General features: G+C 48.7%; 1 protein-coding gene across 1 annotated transcript in view; it reads right to left on the minus strand.

Moving 5' to 3' along the window:
* bmp5 (bone morphogenetic protein 5) overlaps positions 1-23,905 on the minus strand; it is a 177,636-nt gene that overhangs the window by 9,288 nt on the left and 144,443 nt on the right. The window contains exons 4-5 of the mRNA XM_038800461.1: positions 12,657-12,854; positions 6,268-6,344 (exon numbers count right to left, since the gene is read on the minus strand). Coding sequence (XP_038656389.1) covers positions 6,268-6,344; positions 12,657-12,854 — 275 coding nt within the window. The remainder of the gene's footprint in view (positions 1-6,267; positions 6,345-12,656; positions 12,855-23,905) is intronic.

Genomic DNA, 23,905 nt, shown 5'->3' on the forward strand with positions numbered 1-23,905 from the left:
GGGCCTACCTCTTTGACTCTCATCACACTCCATCCCAAGGGGTCCACAGCCGTAGCCACTCCGTATCCCCATGCCTTAGACATCAGACTTACACAGCCCTCTAAGAACTTTCAAACAACATAGACAACAGACTTTAGGACCACGCACACCAACCGTGACCCCCAATCCCAGAATCCTCCCACTCCCCTCGATGCCTGGACATTCCCGAGCCAGCCCTCTCCCTTCGGAGCTGGTCAATGGGCTCTGTCCCCTTGGACTCCATCGTGCTAAGTGAAGACAATAGTGCTCAGTTCCTTCCTCCCTCTCGGAGGTCATGGCACCTGGTTCCGATTTTTAAAAGACAGTAGTAATTTGTGCCAGTGTAACGTCATGCCTGGTGGGTGGGAATATTCAATGAGGGCTGAAGATGCAATGCTAACTACGCTACATATATTATAATGAAGGCAATCTCATTCAAATTTTGGCCTCTCACGAGATTTGGGGCCATTGCAGGATTTGTGCCCACGGCCGACACAGCGGCTCAACCCTGCCCGATGTCTTTGATGTTTTACGCTCACGTACATGTGGTTAGGCATTCTGATACCATTCTATAATCCAGAAAATACCAACATCCAGAAATTATTAGGTCCCAATCATTCCGAACGGGAGAGGTTATAATGTATTGTAACATTTGTCGCTGATTTAGGTACTTTTTGCGAGTTATATACATAGGCATAATATATTAGGCAGCACGGGAGCATTGTGGATAGCACAATTGCTTCACAGCCACAGGGTCCCAGGTTTGATTCCGGCTTGGGTCACGGAAATGCGGCGGGTGGTCCACGCATGCGCGAGATCACGCTGGCCGTTCCGCGCGTGCGCAAACTCGCACCGGCCCTTCAGTGCCGAATGGAGAGGTGCCAACCGCTCCGCCACCCACCTAGCACCTGAAAGTTTGGAGAATTCTTCACTTTCGGGGGCTGTTTATGCCAGAGTGGTTGGAGCCGGATTTCCCACCGACGTGGGGATTTAGTCCCCAGAAAAGAGAATCCCACCCTTCATTGGGACTGAAGGGAGGGAGAATGTAAAAACGTGCAACAGAAAGTGGCGACTTTAAGAACAAAAGACTGATAGCGTGGTGGAAGAGCGGAGGGGGTATTTTGCATTGAGGCAATACATGTATGGATATTTAAAAAAAGAAAGGGGGGGGTTAAGATGAAGGGGAATGGTAATTAATACACAGAAATGCAAAAATAATCTTTTAGAAAAAGAAATCACATTCTTGCCCATCATTGACCTTCCACAAAGGTGCATGACAAACTTATTGTTGCAAACTTTGAAAACTTGCAATTATTCTTCTGGTCTCTGAACAAACCTTCAGGAGGAAATTTGTGGAAATTTGGAAAGTAGACCAGATACTATTAATGCTGAAATCTGGGACTGAAATTTCAGGCCGACCAACATCTGAAATGAAGATGGATGGTACCAGAAAATGATGACAGGCCGGATGGCATGCTGGGAAGAGATTGGGCATTTTAGTCAAGGAAAGTCATTGTCCGCATGAGGTGAGCAGACAGCCTCATTAAGTGACTTATTACAGGTATATCATGTGAAGGTGCTGGTGAGCCACCTTCTTGAACTGCTGTGGTCCCTGATGTGTAGGTACACCTACAGCACTATTAGGGAGGGAGTTCTGGGATTTGAAACAGTGAAGGAACACTGATATATTTCCACGTCACGATGGTGAATGATTTGGAAGGGAACCAATGGCCGGGATTCTCCCCTACCCGGCGGGACGGAGGTTCCCGGCGTAGCGGAGTGGCGCCAACCACTCCGGTGTCAGGCCGCCCCAAAGAGTCCTGCGCCGGAGTGGTTTCCGCTCCGTCAATGGCATGAAAACCGGCGCCAATGGCCTTTGGCTATGCAGCCCGGCATCGGGGCTGGCCGAAAGGCCTTCGCCGGTCCGCACATACGCCGGTGCGTCAGCAGCCGCTGACGTCACCACCGGCGCATGCGCGGGAGGGGGGTCTCTTCCACCTCCGCCATGGTGGAGGCCGTGGCGGCGGCGGAAGAAAAAGAGTGCCCCCACGGCACTGGCCCGCCCGCCAATCGGTGGGCCCCGATCGTGGGCCAGTCCACCGTGGGGGCACCCCCCGGGGTCCAATCGCGCCCCCCCCCCCACCAGGACCCCGGGGGCCCGCTCACGCTGCCAATCCTGCCGCCACCAGTGGTGGTTTAAAACGCGTCGGCGGGATTGGCCTGTCAGAGGCGGGACTTCGGCCTATCGCGGGCCGGAGAATCGCCGCGGGGGGCACGCCGATCGGCGGGGCATGATTCCCGCCGCCGCTGATTCCCGGGTGGTGGAGAATTCCGGCCATGGCGGGGGCGGGATTTACGCCGGCCCCGGGTGATTCTCCGTCCCTGCGGGGGGTCGGAGAATTCCGCCCCATGTATCTGCTGCTGTTGATCTTCTACACGGTAGTGATTGTGGGTTTGGGAGGTGCTGTTAAAGGAAGTTTGGTGAGTTCCTACAATGCATCTTGTAGCTGGTACATACTTCTGCCATTGTGAGCTGGTGGTGGAGGCAATGAATGTTTAAGGCAGTGGATGGGGTGCTGATCAAGTTGGCTGCTTTTTCCTGGATGGTTTGAGTTTCTTGAGTGTTGTTGGAGCTGCATTCATCCAGGCAAGTAGGGAATATTCCATCACACTCCTGGGTCACTGTCTATGCAGAGTCTGCACGTCCTCCCCGTGTCTGCGTGGGTTTCCTCCGGGTGTTCCGGTCTCCTCCCACAGTCCAAAGATGTGCAGGTTAGGTAGATTAGCCATGCTAAATTGCCCTTAGTGTCCAAAAGGTGAGGTAGGGTTATTGGGCTATGGGGATAGGGTGAAAGTCAGGGCTTAAGTGGGTCGGTGCAGACTCGATGGGCTGAATGGCTTCCTTCTGCACAGTATGTTCAATATTCTATGTTTCTGACTTGTGCCTTGTAGGTGGTGGAATGCTTTGGGGAATCAAGAGATGGGTTACTCCCCACAGAATTCCAATAATCCCTGCCTGGGTAGGGGTGCAGCCAAAGGCTATTCTCTTGACTGGCTCCTTCACCAACCACAACCCATCTGTCTTCACCCTCCAGACAGTGATAACTTACCTGTTTTTGTACTTTTTTATTAAGGTTTTTAAAAAGCAGCCGAGGGGGGACCTTCTTGTTGATACACCCTCTCTGTTATTTAGCCTATACTGCAGCCAGGTGTTGTTCCGTTGCTGGAAGGCCTCTGATTGGTCCTCCAGCTTTGAGAGCCTGTCCACTGCCCTTAATCAGACCATGCCAAATACGGTTTCACCGAAATGAGAATCTTCATTTCGATCAGTGTCTCACTAGAGGTAGGTTCAATATCCGAAAACTTTTCCCCCCACAGTTCTCCTTGTGGGCGGAAAACTCAGCCCTGGCCTCCAGCGCTTTTAGAACTAAAAGAAACGCGGAAGCGCACAATTCCTTAAATGCTCTAATCCATTTTCTGGCGGGTTTCTCACAGCAGTGTCCAGGAGATTGCTCTTTAATTCCCGAAAGCTCCAGGGTAATGTTGAAGGATGTGCACACGGAAGACATGAAGGCCTGGACTGGAACGCAGATTGCCTGCCCTGTCTACAAACAGAAACAAAAGCTTTTCTCTATTGCCGAGCACTTAATCAGATCAAGGTTCCAGTCAAAACAAAAGGGAAAATGCAGAGCTCTAGAAATAGTACATATTTGGAGGAGGATGTAGAGCACATTTAGTCTGAGGAGCAAGAACATGTGAGGCAACAGAGGGCCTCGACATATGCTCCTAAAAGTATAAATTCCCTGCGTCCTACATTTGCTGCATTTGGCAATAGCATGACTCACCCCAAAGATAGAGGGAATATTCTATGTTAAAAATGCTCTTCTGTTTCAAAGTACTAACAGTAAATACTGAAAAGCTTTTGAGCCTCTGGTATTTGAACTATTTTTAAAAGACATCTGCCCTTAATGATGCCAGATCTACTGTGTTCTGAAACATGGAAGAATGTTGAAATCTGAGAACTAGGTTTTTGGAGCAAGTACTCTGAACAATCCAGAATGATGAAGACACTTCAGTGGCCATTTTCTACCTGGTAGAATCGGTGCCATCAGGAGGATGTGGTCAGCGGTGACCAGGAAATTGGGTTGTGAGCCCTTCCACCTGGTTCCACCTGGTTCCACCTGGTTCCACATGGTTCCACATGCCTCAAGGTGCCCTTCATACATTTATACACCATGTTCATTTGTGCAACTCATTCTGAATTTAAGGATGATATTGACAGCGTGCCAACGCAGGCATTTAGCAGGCTTTCTGATAATTGGGCAAGTGTGCTACCCAACACTACATTTGTCATTATAAGCGGGTGTTAACGGGCAACCTGCCCCAGTTTTAAGGGATCAGAGGACGTAATTTGAAATGCTTTCAAAATTTGTTTTATTAATGTGGGAAATTAAACAACTTATTTGTAAAATAAGCTAAATACTCGGGCTGGGATTGGTGTGTGGGGTGGGGGATGGGGGGGTGGGGGGCGGGTGGGGGGAGGTTAAAATCCCCCTCCCCTGCAGCATGAACACAAAAGTGGACGGGAAAGCAATTAAAAACTCAGAAATTGGAAACCCAACCAACGCACACATTTTCGGTTTTAACAGAGAATGGTTGGAGGTTGGGCGACTAACCTGTTTACTTAAGCAGGCAGGCGGACTCAAACTCTAGCTGTGTTTAGTTTTAATATCTGTCACTGAGTTTCCCAGGGTTTGAGACACAACAGCTGCAATGAGGTGATGCAGATTGAATCCAGCCGATAAGCACTTTTCCAGCACCGCCTGTGGGCCTAATGGAGCAGGAGTGGTTCCCCAAGATACAGCAAGTTAGCATACAAACCATCCACACAATCTATCTGAACCCGCATGTGATCTCCCACCTCATCGCTTCATCCTTCCTGGCAAACGCCACCCCCACATGATATTTCCATTGCTATTCCTGATGTTTCTCTCTCTACACCTGTCATGGGAATGTCACTTTAAGAAATGTTTGTCTGCTCAAGTGGCTGCAGTGATGTCAGAGTGTAGGTGGAGTTGAGCTCTGGCTCTGCTTTTTAGTTTCGCTTTGAGAAAACCTTGCATGTGTCTGTGTTTTTGGTTTCATTTTAGTGTTGGAGCTGAAGCCAGCCAAAGAAGGTGTAATTTCAATCTCTCTGCCATCTAAAGACTATCTCTTGATCATTTGGTGAATTCAGAGTGATAACTGCTTTCAGTAGAGGATTTAAACCTGATGTGCTTCTGTAAAAAGGATTTTTGTCTTCTGGATCTTAAAAGTAAAGTTTAAGGATTACTTTAGAGTGTTGTATTCTTTGGGGGGTGTATTTGAATTGATGGCTGCTAAGATATTCACTGTATGTTTTATAAAGGTTAACTGAGTTCATAGAATAAACATTGTTTGCTTTAAAAGTTACTTTTAAATTTCTGCTGCACCACACCTGTAGAGTGGGCCGTGTGCTCCCCATACCACAATCTAGTAAAAGTCGTGGGTCAGGTGAACTCCATGATACACTTTGGGGCTCTCTAAACCCTGGCCGATAACACACCCTATGCCCTCCTCCTTGGTCTCTCTGCCCTTCTCACACCTCTGACCAATCTCTAGCAATGCCCACCCAGAGGATATCTCTGCTTCCCTCCACCTCAATCTCTCCACCAGCTCTTTATCTCTGTGACCCACAGAATCTCTCTAGCTCCTCCCTGCAATCACTCATCCCAATCTCCCCACCCTTTCTCAAGTGATCTTTCAAGAACCCCCCCCCCCCTCCAATATTTGAGGCTGTCCGGCTCCAAATCTCTGTTTCCTTGACCCTCCCCCCCAATCTCTCCAAACCTCAACCAATCTCTCGAGCTTTGCCCCTCTTGAGTTCCCCATGGTTTTTGGCTGATCTCTCCAGCCCTTGAGTGGATCTGTCCATGTCTCCACTGATGGATCTTCATCAGTATGGTGTTTATAAAGGCAGCAAAAGGCAATGAACATTACTCTTCTCTTTCCTCGCCCTTCTCCATCTCCAATATCAAGTCCAATATCGGAATTTATTCACGGAATCAGTCAATTACAGGTTAAATCTGTCAAGTCAGCATTGGACCAAAGTCATGGGCGAGATACATTCCGCACTCGGTTCTGATACCTTAAGTAAGTGACCAAAACATTGCCGCTGAAAACCTTTCTGAACCATCAGAAAAAGAATTGACAAAATATACCATTAATTACCTGCCATCCCAAGTCCCGAAAACTCACGTACAGTTCATGCTTCTTGCAAGCTTGCTTCTGCTCACTGCTGTTGTAATCTGTGAAGTGAAAGGCCAACGTGAGCTTGCTGTCCAAATAAAACACATGCACAGTATTGGCAGCATTCACAATTCACCTAACAGGGATTAGCAGATCTTTAATGCTCACATCCTGTGGGAAGTAATTTAAACAGGCAGGCTCTGAAATTCCACACGGTGCGGTAGTCAATTTGCATGACAGCTCTCAGAGTCGGGACTTCCTCCCGATGGGTGTTGGAGGTCCGTCCCTGTGACAATGGGAAAATGGCAACCTAGCCAAGCAGAAACTAGTGCACCCCAAACCCCCCAACCAAATTTGGCTGGGGTCACCACGTCGCATAAAATTCAACCCATGGGCTTAGCAATTGAACTAAGTAGTGCCTATTTTTCAGACACTAAGTGGCCTTAGTTCCCAGAATGCTGTGCAAGAAGCCTGCCCTTGGTTGGAAATGGGCACCTGCTTTAAGCATTCCCAGAAGGAGATTATGCCGACAGCATTCTAAGTTGAACTTCCATGTCTGCAGAAGATTGTTCCACACTTCCTGAAGTCCCCATCTTAGTTCAACCAAGTGCCTCACTAGCTGCTTGCTGACTTGCTCAGCACAACTAAGTGACGTCAAGTCCTCTCATCAGCCCTATTTAAAAGTATCACTCAGTGATTAATTGCCAGTTCACTCTTTTTGTCATTTGCCCTGTGAATGCTTTTCTGCTGTACTCTGACCCTCTGGAAAGTTCATTTTAATGCACAGCGGGAGGCATTGTTGCTTTTTCACTGCTATGGCTCTTTGCCTTCCCAGGGGAATCCAGCTCCAAGCATGAATGGGTCGGCTGGGGCTACCCGATGGAAATAAAGAATGCTTGGGAGATATGAGGAATACATCGTGAGCAGGTGAAGCTTCCAGAAGAGGGATCAAGATGAGGTGTCAGAGTTGTCACAAGATGTTCCATCATGGTAGGTCCTGCTGTGATGTTGCGGATCACTCAAACCATAAGAATACAAGAATTAGGAACAAGATGAGGACATTCAGCCTCTCAGGTCTGTTGCACTATTCAACATGGCTCAAATTCTGTTTCAACTCCACCTTCCTCCATCATCCCCATATCTTTTCATTCTCTTTTAACCCAAAAATCTTGAGATCGCTGCCTTGAATATACTTAACAACTGAGCATTTGCAGCTCGCTGGGGTGGAGAATTCCAAAGATTCACAACCCTTTCAGTGAAGAAGTTTCTCCTCATTTCAGTCCGAAATGACTAACCACTTATTCTGACTCTGTGACCCTGTTCTAGATTCCCCAGCAAGGGAAAATATTTTCTCAGCATCTACCCTGTTAAGCCACTTAAAATTACTAAATGATTCTATTAGATAACCTGTTATGCTTCTAAACTCCAGGGAATATCTTAATCTCTCCTGGCAGGACAATCCCCTCACGCCAAAAACCTATTTAGTGAACCTTTGTTGCAGTCATTCTAGGGCATGTATGTGCTTCCTGAAGAAAGGAGACCAAATCAACATACAGTACTCTAGGTGTGGCCTCACCAATACGCTTGCTGCTGTGGTACTTCCCCATTCTCCCAAAATATGACTTTGATGCTATTATTTTTCAAGTACATACAACGTGCACTAGGATCAATATTTCAAATTTAAGGTCCATTCTCTATTGATTATAGTGCCTGGTTTATTTAAATTGACACTGAAAATGTAACAATTTATTTAAAGAGATTTGTGACATTACGGCCAATTTTGCTCCAAGCCACACCCCACTGTTCCCCCTTCCTTTCCCTCAACCTTCCACCTGGGTACCTCACATGCCAGCCACCTAAAATGACCTAAATGGGCAGCACGGTAGCATGGCGTTTAGCATAAATGCTTCACAGCTCCAGGGTCCCAGGTTCGATTCCCGGCTGGGTCACTGTCTGTGCGGAGTCTGCACGTCCTCCCCGTGTGTGCGTGGGTTTCCTCCGGGTGCTCCGGTTTCCTCCCACAGTCCAAAGATGTGCGGGTTAGGTGGATTGGCCATGCTAAATTGCCCGTAGTGTCCTAAAAAGTAAGGTTAAAGGGGGGGTTGTTGGATTACGGGTATAGGGTGGATATGTGGGTTTGAGTAGGGTAATCATTGCTCGGCACAACATCGAGGGCCGAAGGGCCTGTTCTGTGCTGTACTGTTCTATGTTCTATGTTCTAAACCCAGTTGCACTCTGAGGGCAGCACGGTAGCACAGTGGTTAGCACTGTTGCTTCACAGCATCAGGGTCCCAGGTTCGATTCCTAGCTGGATCACTGTCTGTGCGGAGTCAACATGTTTTCCCCGCGTCTGCGTGGGTTTCCTCCGGGTGCTCCGGCTTCCTCCCACTAGTCCCGAAAGACGGGCTGTTAGGTAATTTGGACATTCCAAATTCTCCCTCTGTGTACCCGAACAGGTGGCGGACAATAAAGTGACAATAAAGATTATTATATTATTATTATGTCATCATTGCACACTGTCTGTTTGGGCAATCAGACAAGAATAATCTATTGCAGCCAAAAAGATTTGTAAGTAATAATGGTTTGGTGTAAATGGTGAAAAATATAAAATGATAATTTTTTTAAGCTTTTCATGTGTGTCAAAGGAATAAATGAATAACAATCTTTAGTGCCACAAGTGGACTTGCATTAACACTGCATTGAAGTTACTGTGAAAATCCCCTAATCACCACATTCCGGCGCCTGTTCGGGTACACAGAGGGAGAATTCAGAATGTCCAATTCGCCTAACAGCACGTCTTTCTGGACTTGTGGGAGGAAACCGGAGCACCCGGAGGAAACCCACGCAGACACGGGGAGAATGGAAAGACTCCGCACGTACAGTGACCCAAGCCGGGAATGAACCCCGGGGACCCTAGCACTGTGAAGCAACAGTGCTAACCACTGTGTTAACTATATGAGGAAGGAATGCTGATGGGAAGAAGTTTCTCCATGAAAATGATTTTTGTACTGGGTCCAAAGATGGGATAGCTATAAGGTTTTGCGACCTGAAGTATTGCAGGTAATGCATCTTGCCAATTAAATAAGCCCAAACCAAAGCAAATGATCTTCTGTCCATGTGATGATTCTTAGTGATATAATAATGGCAAATACTTTACTTAGCAGTGCTATAAAAACAAATGTTTCAACAAGACCTACCAAGCTGGTGCGAAAGGAAGTGGAGGAATAAAAGTTATTAATAATGTGAACAGCAGAGATCTAGAGGTTTCAGTGGGAAGAGCAAAGATGCATACAGCTTAAGTAAGTTTTATAAAGTGGCCACTGAATAATATTGCAATAATAGGTTGGACCCAGCATGCATCTCCTTCAACAGTGAACGCACCAAGGGCATGATCGACCAGTTACATCCCGCCGGAACCGAGTGCGATGCGGCCAGTAGATCCAGGATTTAGAACAGCCTCCCCCAGGATTTCTGACGGCTGTTATACTTGCCAGATTGAACCAAATCTCTCGAGACGTTGCGATTTGGGTCCCGCCCACAATGGGTATGGCTAACTGAGTTTAAGGACCCACTCAACTGTGCTGGCGCTGGATCTCACGTTCACCTGCCATCAATCGGCCACGTTAAGGAGACTCCATCCGGGCGCTGTTCAGCATTGGTCCCCACATACAGGGACCAGGTAGAACGGTACCTGGGGGGAACTCCCAGGCGATCGGAGACCCGGGGATGGGGGGGGGGGGGGGGGGGGGGGGGGGGTGAGGGGGTGGAGGCTTCTGAACAGCGCAGCATCCTGGCACACTCGGGCACCTTGGTACAGCATCTTGGTGGGGTGGGGTGGGGCTCGATGACCCGCCCAGCAGGTTAGTTGGAGCATTGTGGGGGTCTGCTGGTTGCATTGAGGGGTCGCGAGATTGGAACGCCATTTCTCTTCCTGTACCGATCAGTGCAGGAAATGATGCTGAGTGCTGCCTCAGGGGTGGACGACCCCACTAATCCTGCCCAGAACGGACTTTTTTCCCCAGTTAGATTACACCCAATATTTTACAGAACTAGGAAAGGCCACCTGGAACTTCAGCTTGTCCACACCCTGAAGGGTGCTCACCGATAGGAAGGCCACATTTCCGTAGTGGGGAGCTTGATTTTGGCCAACTCCATTTTTACAAAGGGTTGGAATATAAAAGAAAACATTTTAATCTTCAGACCCCACAAATGCTGGCTTATCCGCAAGAAGCTCAGTGTAACAGCTCCCTGCTTTTCCACCGAGCAAAGGGCAAGAGAATTCTTGGTTTGAGAGTCCTTCTCTCTGACTCTATCCCATCAGGCACCAGTGTTTTTGTTGGCTGGGCGGAAGTATTACCCAGGGGAAGCTAATGGTCACGAAGGCCAAGATGTGGTGTTTCTGTTCTAATTTCTAGCCTTTCCGTCACACTCCCACATAATCAAGGAGCACATCAGCAGAGCAAGAAACATTTGGCCCTTTGTACCTGTGAGAGTTGTATGTATCGGTATCAGGAAAACAAGTACAGAACCTAAACTCCACACCTCCCCAGATAGAAAAACAAAATCAGGGTTCAAATAAATTAAATCTTTTATAGGCTTTTCCACAAAATTTTTCTTCCCCACACATTTTCCTGTGCTGATGATGGTGGTAGTCACTTGTTGCAGCGTGGATTTACCTGCACCATTTGAACTTTACAGACTTATGCAATAGGTCATTTGTTGGTAAACTATTCAACAGTAGAAGGCCTCACAGCTGAACCTGATCCGGTCTGTAAACCAACACCGACGTATGCATACTTGAAACAGCAGCAGCTAAATAGCGATCAGCAGTGTGCACCCTGGGCCATTGCTCCCTAAACTCATCCAAACTGAGTGGCCTCACATTGTCGGTCGAGGTACACGACCATGGCACTGACCAGGGATTGAATCTGAAGCCTTAAGCAGAAGTCACATAAGCCTTCCTCAATAAGGTACTGCCATCCAATTGTCCCAGCGGTACATTTGGAAGAAACACCTTGAGATGGCTGCACGATGATTGGCAGTTTTAGGCCGGTGACTTGTTTTCACTGCCAGGTTTGACAGGAAAACAGAAAACTACAGCACACCACTGAAGTCCTAACCTCGTCTTGAAACGCAGAGTATGCGTTAGACTGGCTCTTTTGAAATGTGGTTTTAATTATCACAATTAAAAATGACATTTTTGGCATACTGTTTCAAATTGAGCTTTAAGAACAGTATTTAAGGCATTCAAAATCAGTTTTACACTATGTCAAACATAATCACACTCATTATCTGAAAACAGATGTCATTAGCATTTAGGCGAGCAGAAAGGAAAACAAAATGGAACACTGAGTATCGCATGTGCTGCGCGGAAAATTATGCTCGGCAGTAAAGCTCCTTGGCAACCTTCACAGCTTCAATGCTGCAGCGGCCTACACAGGATTTTTAACCCTGAATTAAATAAACAGAAAAATGTTGAGGGTTTTTTTCCTTTCATTTTCTTTCCCCCCCCCTGTGTTTTTTTAGAACAACAACCACCGCACGTATCATGTTTGTAAAGCACTGGAAGGATTAGCCACGCGGCTTCAATATTGCATTAATTATATTTGACACCGTTATTTTTCATCCCTAAATGCTAATCCTTGGATGCTAAATATATCTAAATTATTTTGTAAAACAATATTTGAGGGCAGACAAGGGTTCGGTTCTCAAAGTCGGCAGGATTCAATTCATCATTCTGAACAGAGTGATCTGATAACCAACTGTGCCCTCAGGGGTTGACAGCGTAAAATACCAGCAAACCAGACCACAAATATATACTCACACAGGCAGGAAGTAAGAAGTCATTCTTGTTGTCATCTAGCTCTTTAATTATGTTTTTTAAACCCTCTGGTAAAAGACTACTGATTAAAACCCTCTTTTTTTTTTAAACCTAAATGAGTGACAGTGTGGCCACATCGTGGTTTTAATATAATAGCCTGGAATTGGAGTATCCATGGTGTGCACTGAGAAATTGAGGAAGGCAGAACCATCAGAGGAAAAAGGTTCTGGAAGATCAAAGCTTTCCACATGACTTCTGCATCGCAGTAGACATAACATCCTGTAATAAGTAATAGAGGATGGGGGTCGGGCTGCTTTAATTGGAGAGCAACTGGGTCACAAGTTACAGAAAGGAGACGGAGGCAACGTTCAGGAAGATAGATGAGCATTTCCTCTTCAAAGTCTTCTTGACACTTCTTTTAAATTTAAATGAAAACCCAATGATGATTATGACCGACATAGAAAGATAAGCACAAAACACAGTTTGCTTCAGTCAGAACATATTAAGAAAGACATTTTGCAATTTAAGGTGCAAAACTATATTTTCATACCTCCAGGACCGGATAACCTTGAGGAATCTTGAGAGCTGCTGGATTTGTTTCGGTTTTGGTTTTTCCGTTTACTATTGGCAGCCCTCACAGAGCGTAACAACACTTCACTGGCTTTGAAGAAGGCCACCATAAAAGGCTGCTTGGATTGTGGTCCGTATCTTCCTATCAGACCGGCTGATCTAATATTAATGGTGCGACCTGAAATGAATTCAAAGTGAATGAGCGTTCACAAATCTTAAGCGTAAACTTTACTACAATCATTTCTTTCCACATGGGAATAGATGTAAAGGACCATGTGATCAGATTCAAATGAATAAACTACGGCGGCTCTATTTTTCCACCTATTCTGGGATTAGATTACCACTTTTGTGTCAGTGTGAAGCAGTTTTGGATGTGTGTCGGTGCAAAGATCAGCAGCATAACAGGAGACTCGGTGATCTGACACCCAATCACACAAGAGCAGTGAGGTGTGAACGAGGCCACCTCCAGGAAATACTCTCACTCTGCTTGGGCGTCTTACCAGATGCCATTGTTTTCACTCCAGTATTAAAAGCATAACTTGCTTCTTGATGTTGGATTTTATTTCCGTTTCAGCAGAGAGCTATCATCCAGGTATCGTTGCCCTAAGTTTCAAATCTTTTATTAAATAAATTTAGTGTACCAAATTCAATTTTTCCAATTAAGGGGCAATTTAGCATGGCCGATCCACCTACGCTGCACATCTTTGGGCTGTGGGGGCGAAACCCACGCGAACATGAGGAGAATGTGCAAACTCCACACGGTCAGTGACCCAGAGCCGGATTGAACCTGGGACCTCAGCAGCGTGAGAAAGCAGTTCTAACCACTGCACCACGATGCTGCCCCTAAGCTTCAAATCTAATAGCAACAAGCTCAACTTTGTAATTATGTGGAATCATAGAATTTATCCAGTGCTGAAGCAGGGGATTTGGACCATCAAGTCTGCACTGACCCTCTGAAAGGACACACTAAGGCCCACTCCCCTGTAACCCCACCTAAGCACGGTAGCATGGTGGTTAGCATAAATGCTTCACAGCTCCAGGGTCCCAGGTTCGATTCCCGGCTGGGTCACTGTCTGTGCGGAGTCTGCACGTCCTCCCCGTGTGTGCGTGGGTTTCCTCCGGGTGCTCCGGTTTCCTCCCACAGTCCAAAGATGTGCGGGTTAGGTGGATTGGCCATGCTAAATTGCCCGTAGTGTCCTAAAAAAAAAAGTACGGTTAAGGGGGGGGGGGGGTTGTTGGGTTACGTGGGTTTGAGTAGGGTGATCATGGCTCGGCACAACATTGAGGGCCGAAGGGCCTGTTCTGTGCTGTACTGTTCTATGTTCTATGTTCTAACCTTTGGACACTGTGGTAGTCACCACTGTTGTATTGCATATGAGGTATATCATGGTAAGGCTCCTGTACTACAGGTACGGGGGTAGATCCCTGCCTGCTGGCACCACCCAGTAGGTGGAGTATAAATGTGTGGGCTCTCCGAGCTGCAGCCATTTCGGCAGAAGCTGCAGGTTGCTACACATCTCTGCGTAATAAAGCCTCAATTATACTCTACTCTCGTCTCGTCGTAATTGATAGTGCATCAATTTATTACGCAGAGATTTTACAATGATGGATCTCCGCATCAAGCCTGATTGCCTGCAGATGCACCCTCAAGCAGACAACGCCAAGTCGGCCTTTGCACATTGGCTAGCTTGCTTTGATGCACACATCGGGTCTGCAACAGAACCACCCTCAGAGGCACAGAAGCTCCAGATCCTGTACACGCAGCTAAGCTCCGATATCTTTCCCCTCATCCGGGACATGCCTACCTAAGCTGAAGCCATGGTGCTACTGAAGGAGAACTACGCTCAGCAGAGCAACAAAATCTACGCCAGGCACCTCCTGTTACGAGGCATCAACTTCCCGGTGAGTTGGTGGAAGATTTCTGGACACCATGGCGAGGGACTGCGATTGCCAGGTGTTTCGGCCTTTGAACTTTCTGGACTTCTAATTAGGGACGCTTTTGTTACGGGCATGGGATTAGCTTACATCCACCAGCGCGTCTTAGAAGGGGCTACCCTCGACCTCGCAGCGACCAAGAAACCCGCAATTTCACTCACAGTCGCCTCCCGCAATGTACAGGCGTATGCCTCCGACTGCACGGCCCACCGCTCCTGGGAATCATGGATCCTGCCAGCGGATACCCCATCGTGTGCCCCACCAGTGACCTCCTCCAGCCAATGCCAGGCCTGCGCCGCGTGGCAGCCAACCAACCCCGGGGGACCCAAGTGCTACTTCTGCGGACAGACAAAACACCCCGGCAGCACTGCCCAGTGCGGAGCGCGCTCTGCAAGGCCTGCGGGTAGAAAGGACATTTTGCTGCTGTGTGCCAGGCCAACTTGCTTGCCGCTATTGTCTCTGCACCCCCACGTGTGACGCGTGGGCGCCGCCATCTTGCTTGCCTCAGGGCACGTGCGGCCCATGGGCGCCGCCACCTTTAAGGCTGCCCGCCATGTGCGCCCCGTGGACGCCGCCATCTTCCCCGCCCCAGGACCCCTGCTCGTTGGGCATCTCATCAGGTCACTCATCGCCTGTTGACTTGTAGTTTTTGTTGTTGTGCTTGTAGTTTTTTTGTTGTTGTTCTTGTTTCTGCAGTGCTTCTTGAGGTTTTTGTTGTTCTTGTTGCGCTTCATGTTGTTTTTGTTCTTGCTGTTGTTGTTCTTGTTTCTGCTGCGCTCAATGAGTGTTCCATGTGGATAATTTGCATAATTGTCACAGTTGTTGGTGCGAGTGTCCTTTGTGGTATCTGTTACATTGAGCGTTTCGTCTAGAGCATGGTCTGATGTTGCACTGATGTTGGTGACATCAGCCATTTGTGGTGGATTTGATTCCTCTTCTTTGCTTCTTTGGTACTCCTCTTCTGGAGTCATTTGTGGTGGATTTGATTCCTCTTTGCTTTCTTGGTGCTCCTCTTCTGGAGTCAAAAACTTCCCGATTTCATTTTCTTGTTGGTCTTTGTGCTCCTCTTCTGGAGTCAAAAACTTCAAGATTTCAATTGACGTGGTCTCTCTGGACTCTTGGGTGGCCCTACTCTGTGCTTCTGTCCAGACGAGTGGAGATCTGTCAGTCTCTGCTGTGATCCTGTACCTCCTGTATGTCGAGTCTGATCATATTGTCACTGTTTTCGCATGCAGTGGGTAGACTTACATTGTCTACTTCTTGATTATGTGAGCTTGGTGGACTTTCATAGTCTGCTTGTGGTTGCTCAGATGCGGTGGGTAGACCTTCATGGTCTTGATCATGCATGGCGTTCGGTATGGAGTGTTTGCTTGCTTCCATTTTTGAGTCTGTCAACCAGCTGTCCATGGAGGCTTGCATTGCACCCACTGTGGAGTCTTTCATCGTTCTCTCTGTGGAGTCAATCTGTGCTCTCTCAACGGAGTCATTCTGTGCTCTTTGTGTGGCATCATCTTCTTTTTGGGTATTGCTGTCATCCAATGTCTCAATGATCTGCCATGTCATCATCATGTTGGATTAATCTACCATGAGTAGAGTCGTGTTGAGGTTTGCAACCGTGGTGCTGATGCTCTGGTCAGCATATCCGCATAACTCAGCCAACTCAGCCATGTCTGAGTAGTATTGTTCGAAAAACAAATCATCTTTTTTTGTTTCGGATTTGTTTTCGTTCTCTTCACTTTGGGTGGTGCAGACTGCTTGTTCCAGGGTGTTGTGAAAATTAATTTCAACTGCTGGTGTTAATTCAGGCAGTATTCTGTCTTTTGAGGTACAAAAATTGGGTTTTACATCTTTAGGTTTCTTGTTTTCAATTTTGGGGCATTTCCCTTTTAAGTGGGTGTAGTCTGGGTCCTCTGACATCATGACGCTCGCGGCGTCATGCGTAGGAATTGATTGCACATGCGCAATCGATCTTCCTATACTTTGCGTCTTTTCGTCTACTGCGCATGTGTGGCTGGCGCATGCGCAGAAGGCAAAACGGCTGATTTTAGCTGCGCATGTGCGGCTTCTGTTTCCTGCGCATACATAGAAGCAGATTTTCATCTTTTGTTCCCTGGAGACTATAAAATGTGCTCCAACGCCATTTTACAGTGGATTTCAGCGTTTTTTCGTTGTAAAAAGTTCAAGTTACTTTTTTCTTTCGATCTGGACTTTTCAATTGCGATTTTCAGAGTTAACCCTTTCTGTTCTGGTTTTGATTGTTTGAGTTTTCCATCACTCATTCTCTGTGCAATTTGGTCTCTGGCCATTGAATGTTTTAAAGCAGCATTGTTATTGATGTTACAGTAATCTTAACATTTTTTCAGTATTACTTCTAATTTGGTGCTGTCTTCACCTTTCAAGTATTTAAAGCAATTATAGATTTTTCATGCTTTCTCTCCCGCTGTTGCGAGTAGCAGCGCTATTTTTGTTGCATCAGAGACTACACATATCATTTGCTACGATACATATCTCGAACATTTGTTGAAAGCTTTTCCAGTTGTTACTTAAATTACCGGTTGTTTCCAGCTGCGGTGGAGGTCCAAATTGCAGTAAATTAGCGAAGTCTTCCAACGTCTTTCTTGCCATTTTGGGCTTTCTGTGTCTGCAGCTTGTGTAATCTTATAGTAAGCATTCTGAAGCCAGTCCTGGTCCATGTGTTGTTCCTTGTGTCTTTATAAATCTCGTAGTATTAAAGTTGAAGTAGATGCTTTATTGTGAGTTCATTCTCTCTTCAGTGCTTAACTTAAAGTTACATCTGTGCTGCTAGTCTGTCTTGCTACCAGCTCCCGTCCCTATGAAATGTGTCCTGACTTCATTCGTGTGTATTTATACCTCGCCCATGCTCCCTCTAGTGCTTGCTCAGTTGTATTGCATCTACACAGATATACAATCACCACAGCCCGCCCACTCATTCACTCCATCGTTTTCCCACTGACGGCCGAGGCTCACCGGCCTTCAACCGTATCAAGCCCGACATCACCAAGGCCGCGACGCTCCAATTCCAAGTCGAGAGCGATGCATCAGATGGCGCTCTGGCCGCCACCCTCAACCAGGCAGGCAGGCCTGTGGCATTCTTTTCATGCATCCTTCATGCCTCCGAAATCCGGCACTCCTCCGTCAAGAAGGAGGTCCAAGCCATAGCAGAAGCTGTGCGGCATTGCAGGCATTACCTGGCCGGCAGGAGATTCACTCTCCTCACTGACCAACGGTCGGTTGCCATCATGTTCAACAACACACAGCGGGGCAAGATCAAAAATGACAAGATCTTGAGGTGGAGGATCGAGCTCTCCACCTACAATTACGAGATTTTGTATCGCCCCTGTAAGCTCAACGAGCCCCCCGAAGCCCTATCCCGAGGTACATGTGCCAGCACAGAAGTGGACCAACTCCGGACCCTGCACGACGATCTCTGTCACCCAGGGATCACCCGTTTTTTTCACTTCATAAAGGCCCGCAATTTGCCCTGCTCCATCGAGGAAGTCAGGGCTATCACCAGAGACTGCCAGGTCTGCGCGGAGTGTGAACCGCACTTATACCGGCCAGACGGAGCGCACCTGGTAAAGGCCTCCTGCCCTTTTGAATGCCTCAGCGTGGATTTCAAGGGGCCCCTCCCCTCCACCGACCAAAACACGTACCTTCTTAACGAGGGCGACGAATACTCCAGATTCCCCTTCGTCGTCCCATGCCCCGATATGACGTCTGCCACCATCATCAAAGCCCTCAACACCATCTTCGCTCTGTTCAGTTTCCCCGCCTACATGCACAGCGACGGGGATCCTCATTTATGAGCGATGAGCTGAGCCAGTACCTGCTCAGCAAGGGCATCGTCTCGAGCAGGACGACCAGCTGCAACCCCCGGGGAAACGGGCAGGTGGAGCGGAAGAATGGGACAGTCTGGAAGGCCGTCCAGCTGGCCCTACGTTCCAGGAATGTCCCGGCCTCCCGCTGGCAGGAGGTCGTCCCCGACGCCCTTCACTCCATTCGGTCGCTCCTTTGCACTGCGACTTATGAAACCCCCCATGAAAGTCTCTTTGCCTTCCCCAGGAAGTCGACCTCCGGGGTTTCGTTCCCAACGTGGCTGGCAGCTCCAGGACTTGTTCTCCTCCGCAAGCACGTGCGGCTCCAAAAGGCAGACCCGTTGGTCGAGAAGGCCAGCTATTTCACGCGAACCCTCAGTACGCCTATGTGGCGTACCCCGACAGCCACCAAGACACAGTCTCCCTCAGGGACCTGGTGCCAGCTGGGTCTCCACACCCCCCCACTACCCCGGCGCCTCCCTCCCTCCCTCAGCGCACCCCACTACAGCCCTCTCTCCTGGACAATCCGTCCTCCCTTTGGTCCCACTCGGGGGTGAAGATGAGGTCGACAAGCTCCCGGAGTCACCGGCGACCGAACCGACGCCTGCATTGCCACCGGGACTGTGGCGCTCGAACGATGGATCAAGGCACCCAATCGTTTGAATTTGTAAACTTTTCCTAAAATGTTAAAAATCTACATGTAAATAGTCTTCCACCACCCCCGCTGGACTCTTTTTAACAGGGGTGAATGTGGTAGTCACCACTGTTGTATTATGTATACTATATATGGGGGTATTATGGTAAGGCTCCTGTACTAGAGATACAGGGATAGATCCCTGCCTGCCGGCTCCGCCCAGTCGGCGGAGTATAAATGTGTGGGCTCTCCGAGCTGCAGCCATTTCGGCAGCAGCTGCGGGATGCTACACATCTCTGCGTAATAAAGCCTCGATTACACTCTACTCTCGTCTCGTCGTAATTGATAGTGCATCAGACACTGAGTGGGTAATTGAGCATGACCATTCCACCTAACCTGCACATATTTGGACTGTGGGAGGGAACCGGAGCACCCGGACACCCACGGGACACAGAGAAAAAGTGCAAACTCCATATAGTCACCCAAGGCCGGAATTGAACCCAGGTCTCTGGTGCTGTAAGGCAGCAGTGCTAACCCTGTGCTACCATGCCGCCCCCAGTATCATATGAACTCGAAACATTAACTCTGTTTGCCTCTCCACAGATGCTGCCAGAGCTGCTCAGTTTATCCAGTCTTTTCTGACTCTGTTTCAGTTTGCCAGCATCCGCAGTACTTTTACTTTTATTTAACTTTGTTTCCATGAATGCACAGTGCGCCGTTGTCAGTGAACAGAGAGGGCTGCTTGCTTCTGGGATCTGGCAGCTGCACATTACATTTGTGCATGTCCAGGTCTCTTGAGCTCTGCCATAGTCAGTTACAAATCACTCAGCTCACAGCGAGTTAGAATACTGTCAAGATGAAACTGCTCAAAAGTTGTATAAGATTCACCCGGGATTCATTGGGTTGGATTTCTGCACCATTAAGTTCGCTCAGCAACTAGGGCACTGCAGGTTAGTCCATTTTAAGTCCCCCCCCCCCCCCCCCACCCCCACGCCCCTGAAAGCTGTGATTTAGTAATATTATTTTAATGACAAGTGCACCAGTTCTATCTGTAGACATTTATTCTGGCAGAGTAAACAATTTATGTTGTAAAATGTAAGGCCCTCTTGGTGACAAATGAAGACCTGTCAAAAGAAACGGAACAGCTGCTCGCACCAATTGCTTTCCAAGCTTGAATCGAGGGCTAAACTCTTTGAACTTTTGCCTCCTGAAATCAGCTTCCGAATGTGCCCCACCTAGTTTCTTTCTCCCCATTGTGTTGTCGGCATTGCATGATCAAACGGTTTGACTTCCTGAGGCAACTAATTGCCTGCGACGCAAGGTCCACAAAACAGCTTTGCAACATGGGACGAGTCTGAAGAGGGGGCAGTGAAATCCTCCTGAATGCTCAATCCAATTCATCTTTTTTTCGACCGATTGAAGGAACTTGGATCCGTCCGTTTGAGTAAACCTGAAACAAATAATCTGTTAAGGTACTTTTAAAGGGAAAGCCTAAGGTGGCGAAGACCCAAGGTCTGTATTTTGTGTCCTGGCACAACTGGATGGAGCAGTTTAATTTGTGGCCTCAGCCATTTCCAGTCTATCTCCACTGTAACGAACGTATTAATTCAGATGGAACTTCCTCTCTCTGGCAGCCTGTTTGCTGCAGAAGAAAAATCACAAAGCCCGTCCAAATATCATACCTTGAAATGGCCCACTTCAATACATAAACACTTTTACAACATGTTGATTCAGGTGTTTGACTTTAAATTAGCTTAAGATGTTTCCAAAGAAAAGAAGCACAGCTCAACCAAAAAAAAGTGCACACTTTAATGAATATATACAGCTGTATCATTCGCATCCACACCAAACTACTGTTAAGAAAAATCTAATTACATAAAAAAATGTCTTTGCAAGTTACACTCGACACTTTCTAATTAGATGTTTTAGCAAGTTTGAAGTATGGACTTTGAAAAATGAATTAGCTTACTTTCATTTAATTCTACTTGATCCAAGATCAACAAATGACCAAATACATCTAAAAAAAAATTACAGGCTTTTTTCTTCACTGTTTAAAAGGTCTATCTGTTGGACCGAGTCAGAGTGTAATCTTTCATGGAACATCAATTCATAACTACTCATGAAAATGGTTTTTAAGATGACCGACATTTTAGATCTTTGCCCACAGATAAGAACAATTGCATGAACTACCCAGGGTGGTATTTTCCATCACAACCACCCCCCCCCCCCCCCCCCCCCCCCCCCAACCCCCCAGCATTGCACCATGTTTTCTACTGGCAGAGGCGGCTCACCATTGGGCGTCGATGGCATCTTTCGGACCCACCGAGGTCTGTATTGGCCGTGATTTAATGGAAATTAAGTGTGGTAATGAGTGGGAACTGCCGCAAGGTTCCCGACCCTCGGCCCGACAAGGCCGTCACCGTATCAAACATTGATTTGTCTCCTTAGCGAGGCCCCACGGGCTTCACGCCGCACATAATGGTCCTGCCGGCTGATGCTTCAGGACCGTGGCCACCAGCTTCCTGCAGGCAAGGGGGTGGCATTGCTTAAACCCCACACAGCTCGCAGTCATGCCACGATTCGAGGTGTCAACTAGACAGATTATTGGACAGGATGCCCTGTTCCCCCCGAGAGGCTCAGAGGGTCAGCCACAGGGCAGCCAGTGCCCCCTGGGGGGAAGTGACCGTCAACTTGGGGAGCATCACCAGGAGGACTGGCACCCAGTGCCGTTAGAAGATCAACGGCCTCCACCGGCCACATGGGTAATTTGTCATCAGCCCCCTGGCAACACCCCCACCCACTACCTGGAGCAGATGCAGCCAATAGGGTGCGGCCATGATGGGGGATGTCAGCAACACTCCAGCAGGCCCATAACCAATTAGAAGAGGTCCAGAGGCTCCGGGCATCCTCTGCACATTCATTGGCGAGGCCAGCGCCGGAGTGGTTTGCGCCGCGCCGGCCGGTGCAGAAGATGCTTGGCATCACACCAACTGGCGCCAAAGGGCCACCGCCGGCCGGCGCGAGTTGGCACATGCCCAGGAGCACCAGCTTGTTCTGGTGTCATCCCAGCGCATGCGCAGGAGGGTTCATCTCCTCATCGGCCATCGCGGAGGTCTACAGCGCCCGACGCGGAGGAATAGAGTGCCCCCATGGCACAGTCCCGCCCGCAGATTGGTGGGCTCCGATCACGGGCCAAGCCACCACAGCGGCACCCCCCGGGGTCAGATCCCCCTGAGGACCCTGGAGGCCGCTCATAGAGCCAAGTCCCGCCGGTAAGTACCTACTCTAATTTACGCCGGCGGGACTTGCCGAAAAACGGGCAGCCACTCGGCCCATTGCGGGCCGGAGAATCACTGGGGGGCCGCTGCTCGCAGCCGCCGACCACTGCGGCGCGATTCCCGCCCCCGCCAAATCCCCGGCACCGGAGAATTTGGCAGCCGGCAGGGACGGGATTCACGCCGCCGCCCCAGCGATTCTCCGACCCGGCGTGGGAGACAATTGCCAATTCCCTATTAGCAATAGACTCCAGCTGCACGGCTAGAGGTCTCCACTGTCAGTGGGAGTTATGGGTGGTAGGTGGGACAGACAGGCAGGGCTGGGGATACCCCATAATGGGTACATACATCCCGGGGGTGGTAAGGCAGACCCATTGGCACTGAGACACCCACCCCTCCCCTCAGCCCAGAGTTGCATCCCCCAAACCAATGGTGGCCCACATCCCCCATTGTTCAACCAGGGCCGAGCTTACATGGACCCCCCCCCCGCCTCTCGCCGAGCACCAGAGCAGCAACCTCAGTGCCCCGGGATCATTACCTGGGGGTTAATATGGCTACTCTTCTCCTCGGGTCCCCGCAGTCCCCAATAATTATATAGAGCCTTAAGTGGTGATTATTGTTTTCTCGTCATACTATGGCAGTACCTGATTTTGCCAATGGGAGCAGGACGGTTAGATTGCAAACCGATCGTCACCCGGCACAATTCCCGATTTTGGCCTCTCCCATGATCCAACGGCCGCGTCGCACTCTCGCTCAAGCGCGGTCATTAAATCGTGCCCAGTGCTTTGTGCAGCTGGCCCGCCCCGCAACTGGGGAACCTGCCGGGTGGGATCAACGTCGGCAGAGCCAGGTGACCCTGCCACTGACAAGGGCCAGAAAATCCCATCCTCAGTTTCTTAAGGATTCTTTCTTGCCTATTATTTCCTCCCCCATCCTGAGAACATCCTTGTTCCATGGACACTGACCACCCTTCTACCTCTTGGCCTGGATGTCAGCACACAGGGTAAGGTTTTACCCCTCTTAACCCCATTCAGTTACACTGTGGGCGCGATCTTGAGCACATATTCGCCATCAGCGGTGGAAAATCCCGAGAACTGGGAGGCGGGATTCTCACCAGAGCGATCGTGTTTCCTGAGTTTCTCTGCCCCTCACTGATGACATCACAAGATTCACGCCCACAAAGGGTGGGGAACGCATTTAAACACATTTGTGTTGATTTAACTGTTATTAGCAGCCAAATGTTTCCCCTACTCATACCTCGCCAACGGGATTTGACCAGACATGGGACATTGGAGAGGATCCCTCCAGGGGTCCAGAGGTAAGAATAGCCCTGGGGAGAAAGAGGGCTGGGGTGGGGCGGACTTGCCCAAGGCACTGCCCCCTGGCACGGGTTGACAATGTCAACCTGGCAGTGTAAACCTGGCAGTGGCAACTTGTACCGGGGCAGTGAGAGTCCAGATCCCAGTGGGAGCCACATCGTGTGTGATTGATGTGTAGTGTGGAAGGAGTGCCGCCTATACTTCTGTGGTGCTGGTGGGAGGGATAAATG

This window comes from Scyliorhinus canicula, chromosome 6, assembly GCF_902713615.1.
Source record: "Scyliorhinus canicula chromosome 6, sScyCan1.1, whole genome shotgun sequence".
NCBI classification, from domain to species: Eukaryota; Metazoa; Chordata; class Chondrichthyes; order Carcharhiniformes; family Scyliorhinidae; genus Scyliorhinus; species Scyliorhinus canicula.